The following is an 18,870-nucleotide window of genomic DNA, read 5'->3' on the forward strand; positions in this document are numbered from 1 at the left end:
GTGTTCAGTTTAACCTGCATCAGGCAGAGTCCTTCAGTTATTCTGCTACACAAATTACAACACGAAAAATATTATGTTATATAATAACCACACGGTATCTTGGATAAAGCAGATGCTGAAGAGAGCAGATGCTCCCCTATTACATTCTCAAGATAGACAGTTTTAGAAGGGCTGTGTAACTGTCTGCAAGACAGAAAAGAAAAAAGCATGCTGCAGAATGGATATCTAAAAGCAGCGATAAACACCATATGCACAGAAATAGAAAGAATATGCAGGAAGATGCCATCATGACAAGATGTTCTGGGGCTTCCTAAAAGTACACCTCAAAAGAATTTACATCCCCCCTGGCATTCTGATGCAGATTACACTACAATTACATGCAACTCATTAAAGGTAGTAGAGCGTCACTGCATCAATCTTGGTCATGGTTACTAAGGATGCTACAACAAATAAGGTTATTTCTGTTGCTTAGAAATTCCATTAGATGCTTTTATTGCTGATTTTTGTTGTCACTGAGAGCAAACGACTCCAGAACAATTTCATTTCAAACTAAAAAACTGAATCTATGCTTCTAATTGCCAGGCCAAGACAAAACACTTTGTGTGTTCCAGAGCATTTAAAAGGCTCATAAAATTCATCAGACTAATGCTTGCAGAAAAATAAACAGCCATAAGAGCACACAAAAAGGATTAAAAAGAAATGTGGGATACTCAAACTCTACGTTAAACGCAATAAAGGATGCTCCTTGTGTTTCTATTTGTAGATAAATCTCTGATATTTTGATTGCATGACACAAGTTTGACGGGTTTTGATTCAACTTTGATTAGCTGCCTGAAAATACCATAGTACTGCATGGCAAATTAGCATGCACCAGCTTAGCATTTTCTAGATTCCTGAATTTCTCTACAACATACCAAAATACTGAGCTCAATAGTCACCTGTGTTTTGCACCCAGTATTTTCTACCGCTATGCTTCGTTAGTCCACCTGGGTATCAAAACATAACTGAGTTCGCTAAGCAAGTGAGCAGCGTTGAAATTTCAGTCTAATCCATGGATCATACTCCAGTCTCTTACATATACTGCACATTTATTTAACTTTCAAAATAATTTTTTATTACCTATTGCTTTAAAGAAATAAATGTTTCAGACACACCCCCCACTTCACAACAAAAGAAATGTATAGGCAATTCATTCAACCACTCCAGTTCCTTGACTATTGCATTTCATTTAACATGCATTTAAAATCTTCCCTAATTATCAAGAAAGGGAACTTTAATTGTTTGCTCTCTTTGTAACAATGTGTGCTTTCCACACTCAAACTTACCACCAAACCCCAAGAAAACCAGAGTTATTTTCCAGACTCTTGGTGAAAAAGAATTCCCACAGAGGAATCTGGAAAACTCATGTTTTAACATCTCAAGAACCTAACAGCAAACTCGGAAGCACCAGAATTAGATGAGTTAGATACAGCAACCAAAATGGAGTCTTCCCCTAGAGACACTTCCCATACTCTGTAAAAACCCTGCTAGCCAGGACTGATTGGAACGAACACCGAGAAGAATGAAAAGAATTCCGTATCCAATAATTTGTCACCAGCACGCTCCATGTCAGTACACAGGGCTGGCTTCAAGGTACTAAATTCAGCCCCAGCATGTGATATTTTGACAGAGAAGCTCAAAACAGTGACTCTGTCCTTTCATCACTGCAGTATGAATAGACTCAAATGCACTTTCCCACTTTAAAGGCATAATATGCTTTAGCATATTCCCATTACCTTGGTAAATAAGCCTAGTGTGGTTCACAGCCCAATACAACATCAAGCTTCACTAATGCAGACATAGCAGCCAAAGAGGTAGATGCCATTTTGGAAAGCAGTTGCATTTTAACATCTTCCCGAAAGATCATCCCGGTGATTAGGTCAGAAAATGCACCTGCGTGCTAATACTATCACAGCTGATAGCTGCGACACGGGAGTTCTCCTCGCTTTGCTTCCGTGTACATAAAGTGTGCAAAAGTGACCGAGCCAGTCTTTCACTGGGTACTGCACCTACTTTAGGTACAGGCCAGTTTTTTTACACTACAAGAGCGACCGACGGCTGAAAGAAGCACAGTGAAAACGACAGCTCGCTCCCTGTTCGGCACCACGGGGACAGGCTCTTCGTCCGAGTCCCCACAGCAGGCGCGCAACTCCGCTGCCCCGCGCTCGGGACCGGATGCCGGCGGCCTGCACTCGGCCGGTCGCCCCTCACGCGACCTAGGAGCTTGGCGGGAACCCGAGGGGCGGAGCACAGCGAGGCAGACCAGCTCCCCGGCACCGCCGGGCAGGGCTCTTCCGCCCCGGAGAGCTTTCCATGCGCTCGACCGACCTCGGATACCAATGACTCTGCCGGCGGCAAGGGTAGCGCGGCCGATCCTCCTCACGGCCCAGCCGCGGGCCCAACGGGTATGCAGCCGGCAGGTTACGCCCGGGACCAGACCTCCCACACGCCGGCAGCAAGACGTCCTCTTCCAGACCTACTTCGCCAGCCGCGAGACCGGGCTCTGCGAGCACCACTCCGGCCCCATCTCTGCCAGCCGGAGGACTCCGCAGAACTTCCACCAGGCACAGACCCGACTCCCCGTCCTCAGCCAGAGCCCGCCAGGCAAAGTCCAGCGGGCCTGGGGGCTCCCGCACACCGGGACCCGCGCATCGAAGGCAGCGTCAGAGCCCGGCCCGGCCCGGCCCCGCCACTGCAAAATGGCGTCGCCCTGGCCGCCTCTGCAGGTACAGAGCCGCGCCGCGCTCCCGGAGCAATGCTGCCGCCGGGCGACCGTTACCTGAGGGTGCGGGCCCAAGCCCGGGCCCCTGCGGTGCTAGCTGCCTGCCCGCCCCGGCAGGCCGCAGAGCAGCTCCCAGCGCTCGCGTCCCTGTAGCCCGCTGTGCGCCTCGCTCATGCGCCCTTACAGCCGTTCTACGCGCCGCCTCCCTCCCCCCCACGACGTGCGCGGGGCGGGGGGGCGCGCCAGCGCTGCGCGCGGCTGCGGCCGGCCGGGCTCGTCGTGCTCTCTTGGGGGGGGGGGGGGGGGGGGGGGGGGGCAGCGCACCGTCAGGCCTGGCGGCTGCGGGCTGCGGCGCGGAGGTGCCGGCGCCGGGCGCGGCTTTCCCGTGAAGCGGGTCAGGCACTTCCAGGGGAGCTCGGGAAGCTTCCGGGGCGCTGTATTTTATGCTTTATAGAATTTAATGTATAATTAAGTACTAATTTCTCCAAAGCTATTCATTAGTGATAGGTCATTACCGTGACAAATGGCATTGATTAAAGACAAAGTAGAAATGCTTCTCAGTATTCTCCTAAGGTTCACCTGAACAAAGAATAATGTGAAAGAAAATAGCGTTTTCCTTCTTGTGAGCCAGGGTGGAAACAGGAGTGCTTCCCTCTGCGGCAATCATTGCTGTGATAGTAAAAGTTTATATAGGTAAATAACTAAAATTTGTCAAAATAGAGTGAGAAAGGTATGTGGTAACTGTGTTACTGTGGTACTACATACAGACTATACACAATATTATGCTTTTAAAAAGTCAGGTAGACTCTTCTATTGCTTTCTCCTCCTTCTGAGTATTAAGAGACTGTCCAATGAGCAGGCACATGCCTGGAGATATATGTTATTATTTTTGGACCATTAGAAAATAAATGAAAGGGCTTTATCCACATCTTGGATGATGCCTTCTCACTGACTCCACTGCTGTAGTCCTTCTCTTGCAAGAAATACCAAAAGTATAATATTCTTCTGGCAATGGATACTTAGGAACAAGGAAATATTTTTATAAAGTTTGGTTGACCAGGGAAATTTAATCTCAAATTGTTCATCTCATCTGACAATTTGCTTTCCGTATTTGCGGTGAAAATGACGTGCTTGATTTGGGAGGAAATTAGAGGGAAGAGAACTGTGATCCTCTTGAGTTCTGAAAAATATGGCTCCTGAAATACCACAAAGCACCTACTGCAGCTATGCACAGAGCCTTCTTGGAAAGTATTAATGATGTAATGCCAAGACTGATAGCGTGAACATCTTAAAAATACTTGCTTGTGCTTTAGCATTTAGTGGAAATACTGAACTTAAACTTCAGACAGACCAATAGTTTATTCAGTTCCCAATCTAGAACTGAAGCAAAATACAATCCAAGTTATTACAGACGTATTTTCTAAAAACTCAGTAATTGTGGTCTATGGTTTTGTAATGACAGCGCTTTGCTGAAAATCAGGTATTGAAATGCCTGACCTGAATGGTAATACTGTTCTTACATAACTGAGAATTAAAATTCAAATATGGATTATTTTTGAGAAACTTTTTGAGAAAGTAGTAAGGGGGGAGGGGGTAAAAGTCAGTAGCACAGCCCCACTTTGAATTTCTCACGTCATTAGTAATTAACACTGCTGATATCAGGTCTTTTTCTGTCCATCAAAAAACACGAGAGCTGCGCTGAAATCTCTTAAGCTTCCAGGGAACTGTTTTGAACAGCTGCTTTGCTAGTTCAGCGGTAAGCAGGAACGCATAGACGCAATTACGGTCTAACTCCAATGGACTAGGCCTGGTTTACTTCGAGTACTTATTTTCTTTCAAATGCAGACTGAGGATTAGCATCTTCGCATTCCTTTAAGAGCTGACCTATCTCACGATTTCCTTTTAAAATCCCTAGTGGTACCGGCAGTACGGCCTCTCGGCGGATGACTCGGCGCCGCTCACATCCTCTCATCTCCAGCAGCCTGAACTCCGTTACCAGGGTGTTACCGTGAAACGACATTTGCAGAGGAGTCTTCCGCTCGAGGGTCTCTGAACGCGGAGCGAGGCGCTGACTGCAGCAAAAGGACGCCGCCGACCCACCGCCCAGCCTCCCTTCGGGGTCCGCCTCCCCGACCACCGCGCAGCCGCAGCGGCCCCGCAGCGCTCAACGAGCAGACCCCGGCTCCGCCCCGCCCCCCGCCCAGCTTACCCGCCGGCTGCGCGGTGGCGGCGGCCCGTGCGCGGTGTCGTCGCGGACTCTCTGCCCGATCTTTCCCCGCGCTGCCGGCGAGCGGGCAGCAGTGGCGGCAGCTGCCTCCCGTTCCGCGGGCATCCGGGTGCGCCCCGTTCCTCGCGGGCCGGCGCCGCGCTCGGCGGCTGCTGCACGCAGGCAGCGAGGTGCCGCCGCGCCCCCCGGCCCGCCGGATCCTCCCCGCGCCCGCGGAGGGCCGCGGCAGCCGGCAGCATGTCTGCCGTGCGCAGGAAGTTCGGGGACGAGTACCAGGCGGTGGGCCCGGCTCGCAGTGGCACACGCAGAGAGCGGCAGCGCTTCGTGGACAAGAATGGGCGCTGCAATGTGCAACATGGGAACCTGGGCGGCGAGAGCAGCCGCTACCTCTCTGACCTCTTCACCACACTGGTGGACCTCAAGTGGCGCTGGAACCTGCTCATCTTCATGCTGACCTACACAGTCGCCTGGCTTGTCATGGCCTCAATGTGGTGGGGCATCGCCTACCTGCGAGGTGACCTGCACCGGGTGCATGATGACACCTACGATCCGTGCGTGGCCAACGTGTACAACTTTCCTTCTGCCTTCCTCTTCTTCATAGAGACCGAGGCCACCATTGGCTACGGGCATCGCTACATTACCGAGCGCTGCCCTGAGGGCATCGTGCTCTTCCTCTTCCAGTCGCTGCTGGGCTCCATTGTCGATGCATTCCTCATCGGCTGCATGTTCATCAAGATGTCCCAGCCCAAGAAGCGAGCCGAGACCCTCATGTTCAGCCATGCTGCAGTCGTCTCACAGCGGGATGGCAAGCTCTGCCTCATGTTCCGTGTCGGCAACCTCCGCAACAGCCACATGGTGTCTGCCCAGATCCGCTGCAAGCTGATCAAGGTGAAGCCTGGCACAACAGTGGGCAGGATGGGGTGCCTGGGTTGAGGTGGGCAACACGGGCAGGGTGCGGGCCAAGTGCAACCACGTGCCCATAGTGCGGGCAGCATGAGGCTTCACCTGTGCAGCCCCTGATGCTGCCTGCTGGTGGGCTCTGCCCTGCACCAGGGGCAGCTGCCCTGTCCCTTGGCATGTGGGCGAGAGGACATGGCTGGGGCAGTATGAAGGGCTTTGAAAAAATTTGCTGTGGCTGCTCATAGTAGGAGCCATGAAAGAGCCAAGCAGGCATAGGGGAAAAGACAGTTTCATCAGAGACATCCCAGGGACATTCCAGTGGATTGTGAGGCTGGCAGGAAGCCAATTTGGCCAGGAAGGATGGATGTGTCGGGATACAGGATAGCTGCAGGGAGGGATACTAAGGCATGCTCCTAGCAGGTGATGGCTGTGAATAAGAAAGTGATTTGTGGTGACATTAAATTAGGACAAAGATCAACCTCGACCTCCTCTTCTCCTTGGGGAAACTTGTGGAGCTTTAACTTGCAGTTCCTTACCCCATGATTTCAGCCAGTGGCCTCCCAGCATTTCGGAGGGATTGCGCGGGTGCTTTAGTGGAAAGGCCCTTTGATTGTCACCAATATTTATTATTAACCACTCACAATGGTCAGCATAATTCAGAATGCGAGCAAACTAATTTAAAGGAGATCATAACAAAAAAAAAAATCATCAGGAGACAGTAGAGTCTGGCAGGCGTGGAAGTCCAAAAGATGCATCAGGCAGGAGTAGAATGGAAAGAAAATGCTGCATGCAGCATGCCAAGATGAAGAAACATAGCAGCTCACAGCAGCTACATCTAGTCGTGCGAGCACACTTGATGGGGAGCATCAGAAGCTGGATCCCAGTGATGATGTTACTTTCAGAATATCATATGTGAATGTCCTAAGCGTTCTGTGTTCTGGATGGTAATCCTCTCTTTGGAGCAGCTATTTGACCATTTTAATAATCTGCAGAAACAAGCACGATACAGTAGATGGCAGGACAATGGTAAATACGAAAGGCTGTTTTCCTTCTGTTCTGTGCAGAACGATTGACTGAGCTGTTAATTTTTCTTACCACAAAATACCATTTAAAATGGAGAATCTGTTAAGATTCAAAAAGAGATCACATATACATATATATGGGAACAAACTGTCAGGAGTTACAGTGGAGCAAATTTTTGTAGGAATTGGAAAGCCAGCTAAACCATTATTTTTGTTGATCTGTATTAAAAAATTAGCAGGAAGCCTCTTCTAAAGTATTTAATTCTGTCCATCATCCAAGACAGAATGCAAGTCAAAGTGAAATAAAAGCGGTGTCACAGTTGTGTTTTTACAGTGACAGTAATTTGCTATAAACTTCTTTTGAAATAAGACACCAACACCTGGTGCGCTTTCTGCTGATAATTCCATTGTTACACAGTGCTAGTATGCAGATGGTTGGGACAGAAAACACAAGGACATTTGATGGACCTGCTTGACTGGTTCATCTTATGATAGCTGTTTCATAGAATAGACAATGAATTGGTGAGTAATACTTGATTTCTTTTGAACGATCGTCATGCCCGTGACTTGTCTTAAAGCTGCTTTGCGACCTTTGGCAAATATAAGCTATGGACACAGGGAAGTTTAAAAGTTAATGTTTGTATACTAGTTGCCCCCTCAGCCTTCATTACAAGCTGTGGTATTAGTTCCCATGTCTTTCAGTAAATCCTCAGTGCGTTGAGGTGCCCCTTGAACTGGACAGGCTGTTCCAGCAGTCATAGTGGCCGTTCTGGCAGCGTGTGAATTTACATCAGTTGCTTTGAAGTAGCTTTGTGTGTCATGTAAACTTACGGTGAATGTGCCGGAACTCGCTTACTGTTAGCAAGTTGTGCCTTTTTGTGATTTGTGCTCTTTCCGCTGTGCTTCATGCAGTGCTGTTGACAGCTGATCTTGTTACACTTCTCCTGCACCTGATTAGATAGCTAGATTTTTTTTTACTTGTGTCACAGTGAAAGAATGTGAAGAAATATGTCTTATCACACTTTTGTACTTGAGATAGGAGACATATTTAGTAGTGAGCATAGTGGTTTGTTCGGACCAATGGAGCCCCGAGGATTTACCTTGTAAAGAAAGCACACCAATCTAAGTCTGTCTGAAAGGCATTTACTGAAAGTGTGATAATGCGCTGTACGATATTCGGTAAATTACAGTGGTGCCACCATGCTGTGCTGGCTTGGCTTTTTGGTCCAGGGCACTGCACAGCATCATGGTGTAGTAATGTCATCGATAAGTCTGGGGCCCTTTTTGGACTGAGTTGTGGCGAGTTTGGAAAACAGAGTTACAGGACTAAGCGTGTGTGTTTCAGCAGAAACATTTCCAGAAACCCAAGTCTTTCTAATTTACATTGAGTGCTTTAGAAGCAGGAAAAAGCAAGCTCCTGGGGAAAGAAATAGAAAGAAGCTGGTTGGAACTAGCTGCTGAAAATGTGCAGTTCCTAGTCCTGGCCTTTTCAGTGTAACAGTGAACCATATTTTTCTGCCTGTAAATTCCTGGACCTCACTAGTGTGCCTGACCGATCTGATGATAGCAGCAGCAACCAGCGTCCACCATATGGCAATCAGTATTGTTTTTTTTAAAATTAGTTAGGATACCTATTTTTATCTTCTCTTGGTGGGACTACAGATGTCACTGATAAACGTGACAGAGTTGGTGCGTTAAGTGGTCTGTAAAGTGTTTCAGCTAGTAGTGTAGGACATTTTGATTCAGAAAGTGGAGGAATGTCAAATCATCGTAGCCTGTTTTCAACACGTGCTAAGTAATAGTTTTAAAAATAAAATTGTGAAGCATAGTAGCCATAGAGCCAGTGCACTTTGGGCTATGACCAGCAGGCACCTATTCTTTGAGCTGTACTGATTAACAGCCGTGAATAATTTGGAAGCAAAGAAAATTGTAACAGAAAGTTCGCAGATGGCAGGTGACAGGCATTGCAAATGAGTAAGAAGATCCATTATATTGTGATCTCGATAACTCAATAAGCAGGGCATGTGCAGAAAGTGCAAACGATACCATAGGATCACACAGAACTGCAGAATGATAGGAGTCAGAAGGGACCTCCGGTGACCATCTAGTCCAACCCACTTGCTGAAGCAGGTTCATCTAGAGCAAGTTGCACAGGATTGCAAAACCCAGGTGGGCTTTGAATATCTCCAGAGAAGGAGACTCCACAGCCCCCCTGGGCAGCCCGTTCCAGTGCTCTGACACCCTCAGAGTAAGGAAGTTTTTCCTCATGCTCAGGTGGAACTTGCTGTGCTCCAATTTGTGTCCATTGCCCCTTGTCCTGGTGCTGGGTAGCACTGAAAAGAGTCTGGCCCCCTCCTGTTGACACCCGCCCTTTAGATAAGCATCGATAAGGTCCCCTCTCAGTCCTCTCCAAACTAAAGAGTCCCAGATCTCTCAGCCTTTCCTCGTAAGAGAGATGCTCCAGTCCCCTCATCATCTTCACAGACCTCTGCTGGACTCTCTCCAGTAGTTCCCTGTCTTTCTTGAACTGGGAGGACCCAGAACTGGATACAGTATTCTAGATGTGGCATCACCAGGGCAGAGTAGAGGGGGAGGATAACCTCCCTTCACCTGCTGGCCACACTTTTCTTCATGCTCCCAAGGATACCATTTGCCTTCTTGGCCACAAGGGCACATTGCTGGCTCGTGGTCAACTTGTCCACCAAGACTCCCAGGTCCTTCTCTACAGAGCTGCTCTTCAGCAGGTTAGCCCCTAACCTGTACTGGTGCATGAGGTTATTCCTCCCTAGGTGCAGGGCCCTACACTTGCCCATGTTGAACTTCATTAAGTTCCTCTCTGCCCAGCTCTCCAGCCTGTCCAGGTCTCGCTGAATGACAGCACAGCCTTCTGGTGTATCAGCCGCTCCTACCAGTTTTGTATCATCAGCAAGCTTGCTGAGGGTACGCTCTGTCCCTTCATCCAGGTCATTGATGAATATGTTGAACAAGACCGGCCCCAGTACTGACCCCTGGGGAACACCGCTAGCCACAGGCCTCCAGCTGGACTCTGCGCTGCTGATCACAAGTCTCTGAGCGCTGCCATTCAGCCAGTTCTCAGTCCACCTCACTGTCCACTCATCTAACCCACGCTTCCTAAGCTTACCTATGAGGATGTTGTGGGAGACAGTGTCAAAAGCCTTGCTGAAGTTGAGGTAGACAACATGCACTGCTCTCCCCTCGTCTACACAGCCGGTCATGCCATTATAGAAGGCTATCAGTTTGATCAAGCACGATTTCCCCTTGGTGAATCCATGTTGACTACTCCTGACAACCTTCTTTTCTTCCACATGCTTAGAGATGACATCCAGAATGAGCTGTTCCATCACCTTTCTGGGGATGGAGGTGAGGCTGACAGGTGTAGTGTCACTACCAAAACCCGGTACAATTCTTTAACAGCAGTATCGAAGTAGCAAGTTCATATTATTTCAGTAATGTAATATATAATAAACGTTCTTGCAAGCTGTTATACTAAGGGTGGGACAGAAGTGCAGATAGGTGAGATCAGGGTTTTTCTTCTCAAATACCAGAACTGAAAATACCACAGTACTGTATGGCCAATTAGCGCGTACCCGTTTAGCATTTCCTGGATTCCTGAGTTTATCTACAACGTACTGCAATATTAAGCGCAATGGTCATCTGTCTTTTGCATCCCGTGTTTTCTATTCCAATGCTTAATTAGTCCAACTGGGTATCAAAACATAATTATGCAAGTTCTCTAAGTGAGTGAACTGAAAGAGGGTTAATAATAATAGAACTATGTTGTGTCCAGTTAAAGAATGATGTGCATAAACAACAGGGTTTAGAAAAGCACCGAGAGTGAGTAAAGGATAGGAGTGAATCCTCAAAGGGCATAAAAGTTTGTCAGAGACAAAAGCAGACCAAGTGATAATGCAATGGAAGTCTGCCTAGTAATAAGAAACCAAACAAAGATCCAGTGGCAGAAAGTTAAAGGTGGAAAAATCCGGACATGGAAGGAGTCTTTTTTTTTTTTTTTTTTTTTTCCCCCTTAGCTGTGAGGCAGGTAACTTTTGGAGAAACTCATCTAGACCTTTGGATTCTCCATCTCTCGCCACATTTAAAATGAAAGCTGGGGAATTTCTAAGTAATTGTGCCCTCGTTCAAGCATCTATTAATCTGTGGAATTTATTTGGCTTTGTGTTACGCAGGGGGTCAAAATAAAGAATCACAAGCGTTCCTTCCAAACTTATTGCTGACAGTTTATAGTCCTCTGTGCTGTTTTGTGACCCTTTGAGTAAAGCTACATATATGCAACAAAGGTCGCTGGCTAGGACTTTTAACGTATTATGGCTTTTAAGCTATCTTTATTCAGTCTAATTTCTTTTTATTTCACAAATAAGTTTCTTTTAAAAATTCTCCATGCCATGCATAAATCAGTCCTGTATGTAAGATACTGAATACCTCAGACACAACCTTTTGCTTTCTCCCAGATCCGTTACCTCTAATCCTCATTGGATTTGTTTACTGAGTGGATTTGATTGAAGACTGTTCCACAGAAAAAAAGCGGTTTGTGGATTAAACAGTTCTTAAGTCATTCAGGCAGCAATTTGTGCAAATATGCACATCTTTGTCTAGGTAATTGTGTTTGATAAAACTTTGGGAATCTTTGAGGTTTAGAGGTTGGTTCATACAGCTCGTGTTGAGCCTTGTTACCTTGGAGCAAAGGTTGTGCGTTGCCAACCAATTTGTGCACCCGCTGAAAGAACAGTAGCCAGGCCTCAAAACTAGAGGCGTAGTCCGCAGCTTAGTTCTGCAGGTTCTCTCGGGGAAAGAGAAAGGATGTTTTTGCAGTAGTTTGATTACACCTTTGCATATGACAAGGGCTGTCACTATCGCTATGTAGTAGTGGTTTTGATCACTTATATTTTATAGCACTTTTACCTTTCAAAGCCCGAATAATCTGTGAGAATGCTTTTACAAGCAATAAGCTGATATTTTCCCTGCCCTCATCAGTAGTGGAGAAACGGAATCTTGTGTAAGGGAGAACGTGGTTATTTAGATAGGAAGAATTTTTTTTTTTCTTCAACAGAAACCAGACACATAGCACATGAATGAAATAATGCGTTGTATTTAAGAAGGAGCTGTACTCAACCAGCTACCTAACTGTATGTTAGGTACCAGTAGATACCAGGCAGTTAAAAATTATGTAGCCACCAGTAAATACCAGGCAGTTAAAAATTCAGCATTTTTAAGATGTAGGTAAAGTGGAGAGATAATCTGGAGGTACACTAGTTGCTTATGGATTTTTTTTTAAAGACAGAGACTTTCTTAAAAGAATACCAATCAGATCTAAGTCAACGGCAAAGCTGCTAGCTTCTGCTTGCTCTCAGGACTAATGGATGGTGTTTCCAAACAATGAAACCAATACATTTGCCAATACCAATGCAACACAGTTAAAACTATTTAGTAACTACAGAATAATCTTTCATTATTCTTCTGAAAGAGTTAAGTGCTTTCTAATCAAGAATAAGCAGAAAGGATTTTAAGTAGGCTCTGCAAAGCTTCTAATTTTAATGGTCAATTTCCACCAGAGACCTTTAAAGCAATCAGCTGAGGAGCTGCCTGGGCAACTGATGTAATTTTTAATATCAGGAAAATTTGCAGGGAACACTATGGGGCGGGGGGAGCCATCATATCGGTATTTTTATCAGACCCATGAAATGGTGTGAATAAAAGTGGGGCACTTAGCTTAATAATGATCATAAGTTCATTATTAATCTCAACATACAGTAGGAGGTACATGCAAATTGGCAAGGGATGATAGCATTGTTAATAGTGATTCAGATGGTTTTGTGGAAACATCACTTACCAGACATACTGTACAATTACTATGATGCTTACCTTTGAGTTAGTACCTCACAGTGTCTGCCAAACAAACATTAGTAACATATGAAAATAATGAAACATTAATTCAGGCAATGGCTTATAATGTGCCTGGCTTGTAGATTTTGTTCTCCTTAATGGGAACTTTTGCTGCAGGATGTTCTTGGCAAACATCCGTTATAAGGCACGTAATGTGGTACCTGATTTTTTTGTCAAAAAAAATATATATCATATAGCAAAGTTTGTAGATCGTGACAAGATCTAGTGGCATGGTAAGAAAAGTCAAAATCGGTCATATATAGTAGCCTTATACTATTTAGCATTACCTATATCTCCCTGTAGATGGTAATGTCACGAAAGAGGCAGGTTTAGACTTCATTGCATTGATTTCATGCTTTGCCTCACACGGTGATTATTAAATCATCTTTCCATCTTTAGTCCCGACAGACACCGGAGGGAGAATTTCTGCCACTAGACCAGTGTGAACTGGATGTTGGATTTGGAACTGGAGCCGACCAGCTGTTTTTGGTTTCTCCACTAACTATCTGTCATGAAATTAACTCAAAGAGCCCCTTTTTTTGTCTCTCACAAAGATCACTAAGAAGCGAGCAATTTGAAATAGTTGTCATCCTTGAAGGAATCGTTGAGACTACCGGTAAGATTTAGAATAATATGCATGCTCTAATTTTCATTCTTTCTTTTCAGTCCTGATATTTTTTTGCAAGACAGCTGTTAATCCTTTCAGGATACTAAGCCTGGATGCTCCAGAATATCCTGCCATATGCTACAGAGCTTCAGAGGCCACTGACAGCCAATAGGAGACCTCCCTTGCTCACAGGGCTCTGCATTACCGATGCCCAAAGTGGCCAGTACATCCAAGAAGAGATGCACCCTGCCATTCTTTCAGTATGGCACGCAGAGGAGTACAACACCCTCATGAGACTCCTGTTTTAAGGACCACCACTCTGAAATAACGTTGAACTTTAAAAGTTGCCAGTGATGCAAAATCACTTTCAGCCTAGCTTGCATTAAATTGAATGAAAAATAATAAATCCAGTTTTACAGTACAAATACAGACCACGTAGTTGCAAAGATTGTAGGAATATGTGGTTATCAGCAAATGTGAGCAGGGCTTTTGGGTTTTTTAACTTTCTTTTTTTTTTTTTTTTTTAATTCTGACATGGCATTGTCCATATGACAGCTGATGTTGTGGCCTTGTGTTTTGAGGATTTTATTCTTTTATGAATGCTGTGACAACGCGCTGTGGTTACGTAAGAAGCTATGCATCGAGAATCCATGCGTACTGTTAAGAGTCAAAATCATTCAGTAGGTTCATCAATATTCTGATCTTCCTCTCCCTTCTTTTGAGGATTTGTTAAACTTTGACTAATCAAGATGCATTTTCATCCTTTGAACAAGATTACTGGTTTCCCAGTTCCTGCCTTAGAAACAGTGATGTCCTTTTGGTGCAGCCAAGTGCAGTCATCTCATGCCAGACAGGAAACAGAACTGATGAATTACTACCCATGTGCTGGACTGAGCCCTAAACAAATACACAGTTTGCTGGGGCAGAATTTCACATCGAGTGCAGCAGTCTTTAGATCCCCACAGAAAACTCTCCTCATCCTGCAGTTGAACCCTGTATCTTAGATAAGCATACATTCGTAACCCCACTTAATGGAATTACCTAACCAGGTATTGCAAGGGAAACATTTTACACTTGTATGAGAATTAATGTAGCAGTAATTGGAGAGCAAATCGGAGTTTGGGCTTACTGACTGCTAATTCTGCCTCTGAAGAGTACCATGACAGGAAGTCTTAAAGTTCTGCTCACCTGGGATACATGTATTAATTATAATAATCACTGCTATGCTGAGTTTGTAACAAATTTGTTGGCTTTGTGAGAACACATTTTAGCTGTCAGTTCATGCATGTAAGTACTGCCAATGATATATGTTTGCACTAAGTGGAACAAATTCTTGTACAAGCTTTACAGCAGTACATATGTCTTAGCATGGAAGACAGCTGCAGTGTCTCCGCACAGATTTTGTCTCGACATGCTGTTTGGAGAAAAAGTAGCCTAGCCTATAGAAGGAATGGAAGATTAAATTTTTCATTTAGCTTTAGCTCCCCCCACACCCCATCTTTGCCAGAGAATTCAGTAAGCCTCTGCCAAACTTAGAAGAAAGCTTCAAAGAAACTGTTCTTTCTCCCAAGCTGACTTCCAAGAAACAGTATTACATATAAACTATAAAGTTGTTGTTGCTAGTGAGCTACTGCTGTCTAATTTTATGTTTTGCTTTTATCAGAAACTGTTTGCCCAGCATGAGTCTGCAATATTTAATCCAATGTTTGCATAAAAAGCTAGTCAATCAATTAGAGGCACTCCATTGACTGTTGGGAGATGGACTAGGAACAATCGCTCCATTTTACAATCTATAAACTTGTTAGCTTCCAGGCTACAATTGACTTTTATCCATCAGCCTTACCTTGTATTTTTTGTTCTATATGCTGGTCTACTTGCTGCCATTAGAATGTTATGTTCTCGTCTCTGTTTCCATAGGAATGACGTGTCAAGCTAGGACTTCGTATACAGAAGATGAAGTTCTTTGGGGTCACAGATTCCTCCCGGTAATGTCCCTAGAAGATGGCTTTTTCCACGTCGATTATTCTCAGTTTCATGCTACATTTGAAGTCCCTACTCCTCCTTACAGTGTTAAAGAGCAAGAAGAAAACTTGTCTCTATCATCTCCTTTGAATAGTCCTGTCAATAACAACAAAACCAGAAGAGAACAGGTTTGTTCACTTGACTGTATTGATATTGCAGGAGAGGAAAACAAGCTCTCTTTTAAACTTCAGAAGATCAGCTCGAGAAAGGAAGACCTTCCAAGAAGAGCCCTGAGAATGAGTTCCAGTAACAGAGAGAAGACTTTCAGTAGTGGAGATCTCTTGAAAATTCAAGAAGTAAGTTCCATGTCTGACGGTGAAGACAGTGATGACAGGATACAGCTGAAAGCTGAGGCTTTGACTCAGTCTACCAGTGATCTCAAGTTACAGAAGAACCCTCCAAGTATGTGTGCTGTAGAAGTGAAATTGGAAGATAATTTTCCTGCCAAACTTTGGAAAATGAACTCTAATCGCCTCTCTTAAGAGCAGAAGCAACAGGAGTTGTTGCTATGAACTGTATTTGAGACTGCTGACCTGAAAGATTTGTCTTACAGTAAAGTAAGGCAAAAATTTGGTTTTGCCACTTTTGGGAAGAACGATCCTTTTTGTATAATTGTTCTGTACACATCCAACTTAGGTAGCATAATAGGACTTTGAGGGGCAGTAAGGTTAGACTGTCATGCCAAAGACATCACAGCCCTAATGATGTTTATCAGCATGCTCGTTGCAAGTCTACATTGTCTTCCACATATGCAGATGCTTTTTCACGAAGCAAGGACCAGATCCTTAGTTGCAGAGTGAAATGTTCAGAGATCAAGCCAAAAAGAGTGTAAAACTAGCTAAAACACAATTTTGCGCAGCTCAGATGTTGGACTGTTCCTCATGTCTAGAACAGCAGTACACAGGAAGAATCTGTAATGCTGCTCAGTCATAGTCCAGTTCTCTCTCAGTAACCTCGTTGGAAGTTGGCCTTCCTGTGCAGCCTAGTGGCATGCGTCTTTCTTTCTCAATGATTGTGGCATGCCTGCTCGGTGCCCCCAGAATGTCATTCATTGTCATTCAGGTAAAGGAAGCAGTTTGCAATAGCCGTTTGTGTTGTTTGACTCATACGAGCTCAGAAACATGAGGATCGTTTATCCTGTCCAAAATTAGATCTGTAGAATAGATTCTTATTACATTACAGCCTTGACCTGCAGCCTCACAAGGTTATCTCCCTGCAGCCGTGCTGTAAGGAAGAGATGAGACATTGTCCAACACCAGCAAGTGTGTTTACTTTTATGCTAAGAATCTGTTCAAAATTGTATCAATTAGTCTTGATTTAAGTGTTCATATCACTCTAGCTTTTAAAGGATGTGTTGTATTTCAAGCTGACCTCCTTTAGCTCAACTGCTATCCTATCGCTTATTCTGACTGAATTCCTCTTTCTTCTGTTTTACTCTTTTAATGTGCTGAAATATAATTTAGGATTTTTGTTTTTCAGATGAGTTGTAGTAAGTGTCTCGTGATGCTCCACTGATAACCCCAGCCCAGGTTTGCCTGCTGGTTGTTAAGCATACTCACCATAAGGAGACAGCCCTGCCTCTGGAGGCTCCTTGCTCTGTCTCCAGTGGGTGCCCTGCAGCTGCGGCAGCTGGGGCTGTTTGGTGGGGACAGGGGACATTTGTTACCCTGGGGAACCCATCCCAGCATGGGAAGGGAGGGAAAACATTGTGGAGCAGAGCCTGAGCAAGAGACGTGCATACTCCCCTTGCTATGGGGCAGCTGGTGTGGATTATCTGGTGTGGGTCAGTCATCCAGAGTGAATTATCTCTTGCGGGTTATCCAAGGTGAGTGATCTGCTGTAGATTATCCCAGGTGTGACCTTTTGGTATAGGTGGTCCTACACACATCTCCCCATGCATGTTTCTACACACGTCCCTCCTGGCCTGTCTTGTCATCTCCCACCCTGTCCCTCTGGTCCATCTGTGTCGTTCCTCTCCCATTTTTTTGACACGAGTGTGTTTCCATGTGCGTGACATGCCCACTTGCATCCCCTGCTCTCCTATGTCATGACCTGCCTGCCCCCCACTATTCCCTGATGCCTCTGCCTCTGGACCCCTGAGGTGCTGCATGCACCCCTCCACCTGCTCATTCCTGACACCCAACCCCCCCCACTTCCCTGCAACCCACCTGACTCCTCACAGCACCCCACCAGTGAGTAGGCTGGTGGTGCACAGAAAGTTGGGAGGGGATACCGTTGGGACAGCTGACACCAACTTGCCAGAGGAATATTCCAGACCATGATGTCCTGTTCAGTAATAAAACTAGGAGGTAGTTTGGCAGGGGTGCTGTTCAGCCCATTAGTTTTTTCACTTTTACCCTTTCAATTCTCCCCCGCATCCCGCTGGGAATGGGGGGAGTGAGCGGTTTTGTGGTGCTTAGTTGCTATCTGGGATTAAACCATGACACAAGGTTAGTTGCCAAGCCCTGTCTGGCTTAATGCGTTAGACTCTCCATGTTGCTTCTACCATTCGATAGGCCATCCTTGTTCTTTGTTGCTGCTTTATAGTGCCTTTTGCACTGTAAGCAGCAGTAATCAGGTTGTGCAAGCATACCTGTCTCCTGCCCTCTGGGAAGTAAGAGAAGGAGTGAAATAGCCACAGCACAGTCTACAAGAATTCTGTCTCCATTGCTCCAGCAGCCAACCTACCAACTCTCTGTTCCCTGCCGGGCCGATAAGCACCGCTCAGGCAACAACTGTTGAGGTATCCCAGGGGTAGGCCCTGAGCCCTGGAGCAGACTCGCTCCTGGGACTTGTTACATGTGTGACTGAACACATGCTTGCCTTCTCCTTTGCCCTCCCAGCTGCTGTTTGCAGTCCCTTTGCAGCGGGCGAGGGGCTGGGAGGGAGCCCAGGGGAGAAGGTGCTGCGCTATGGGGGTCTGGTGACGGCCCTCTGGTCCTGTGTGGCTCCAGGTGTGGGCCAGGGCTGGAGAAGCCCCAGGTGGGGGCAGTGAGGTTGATGGTGATGGCCCCTCCCTGGGAAGGGGTGGCTGCCAGTGGAGAGGCCGCTGCCCTGCCCCATGGAGGGGTCAGTGCGAGCCGCGGGAGGAGCAGAGCTGTTCCTGAGCATCGCTGGGCTGTGGCTGCACCGAGGGAGAAGGTGAGCAGGGGCCAGGCGATTGAGCAGCGGGTCCTGGGGAAAGTCTTGAGGAGGGCGGTGGGGTCCATGTCAGAGGGGCAGGGGAGGGGAATGCCGCACCGTGTCAGAGCTGGTGGGGTTCTGTTGGAGCCGTGCTGGGGAGCGCTCGGGGGCTCAGCAGGGTTTCTGGGTGCGGTGTCGGCAGCGCGGTGGGGGGGAAATGGTGTCCTCACAGGCTCAGAAAGCAGGAAGGTGCATGCCAGGAGCTGCAGCCCTAGGGTATGGGGCTGCC

General features: G+C 46.2%; 1 protein-coding gene across 1 annotated transcript; it reads left to right on the forward strand.

Moving 5' to 3' along the window:
- The first annotated feature begins 5,225 nt into the window (after positions 1-5,225).
- Positions 5,226-15,981, forward strand: LOC104344810 (G protein-activated inward rectifier potassium channel 1-like). Its single transcript, XM_086477827.1, has 3 exons — positions 5,226-5,876; positions 13,229-13,445; positions 15,354-15,981. The coding sequence occupies exons 1-3, from the start codon at positions 5,226-5,228 to the stop codon at positions 15,938-15,940; spliced, it is 1,455 nt and encodes a 484-aa protein (XP_086333953.1). The 3' UTR covers positions 15,941-15,981.
- Positions 15,982-18,870: the final 2,889 nt, after the last annotated feature.

Source organism: Leptosomus discolor, chromosome 25, assembly GCF_034619465.1.
Source record: "Leptosomus discolor isolate bLepDis1 chromosome 25, bLepDis1.hap2, whole genome shotgun sequence".
In the NCBI taxonomy this organism is placed as follows: domain Eukaryota; kingdom Metazoa; phylum Chordata; class Aves; order Leptosomiformes; family Leptosomidae; genus Leptosomus; species Leptosomus discolor.

Bases quoted from the DNA above. Each gene is read 5' to 3' on its own strand.
- LOC104344810 (XM_086477827.1), top strand. From the start codon at position 5,226: ATGTCTGCCGTGCGCAGGAAGTTCGGGGACGAGTACCAGGCGGTGGGC. The intron at 5,877-13,228 runs GTGAAGCCTGGC...TTCCATCTTTAG, and splicing joins TCCGCTGCAAGCTGATCAAG to TCCCGACAGACACCGGAGGG. The intron at 13,446-15,353 runs GTAAGATTTAGA...CTGTTTCCATAG, and splicing joins AGGAATCGTTGAGACTACCG to GAATGACGTGTCAAGCTAGG.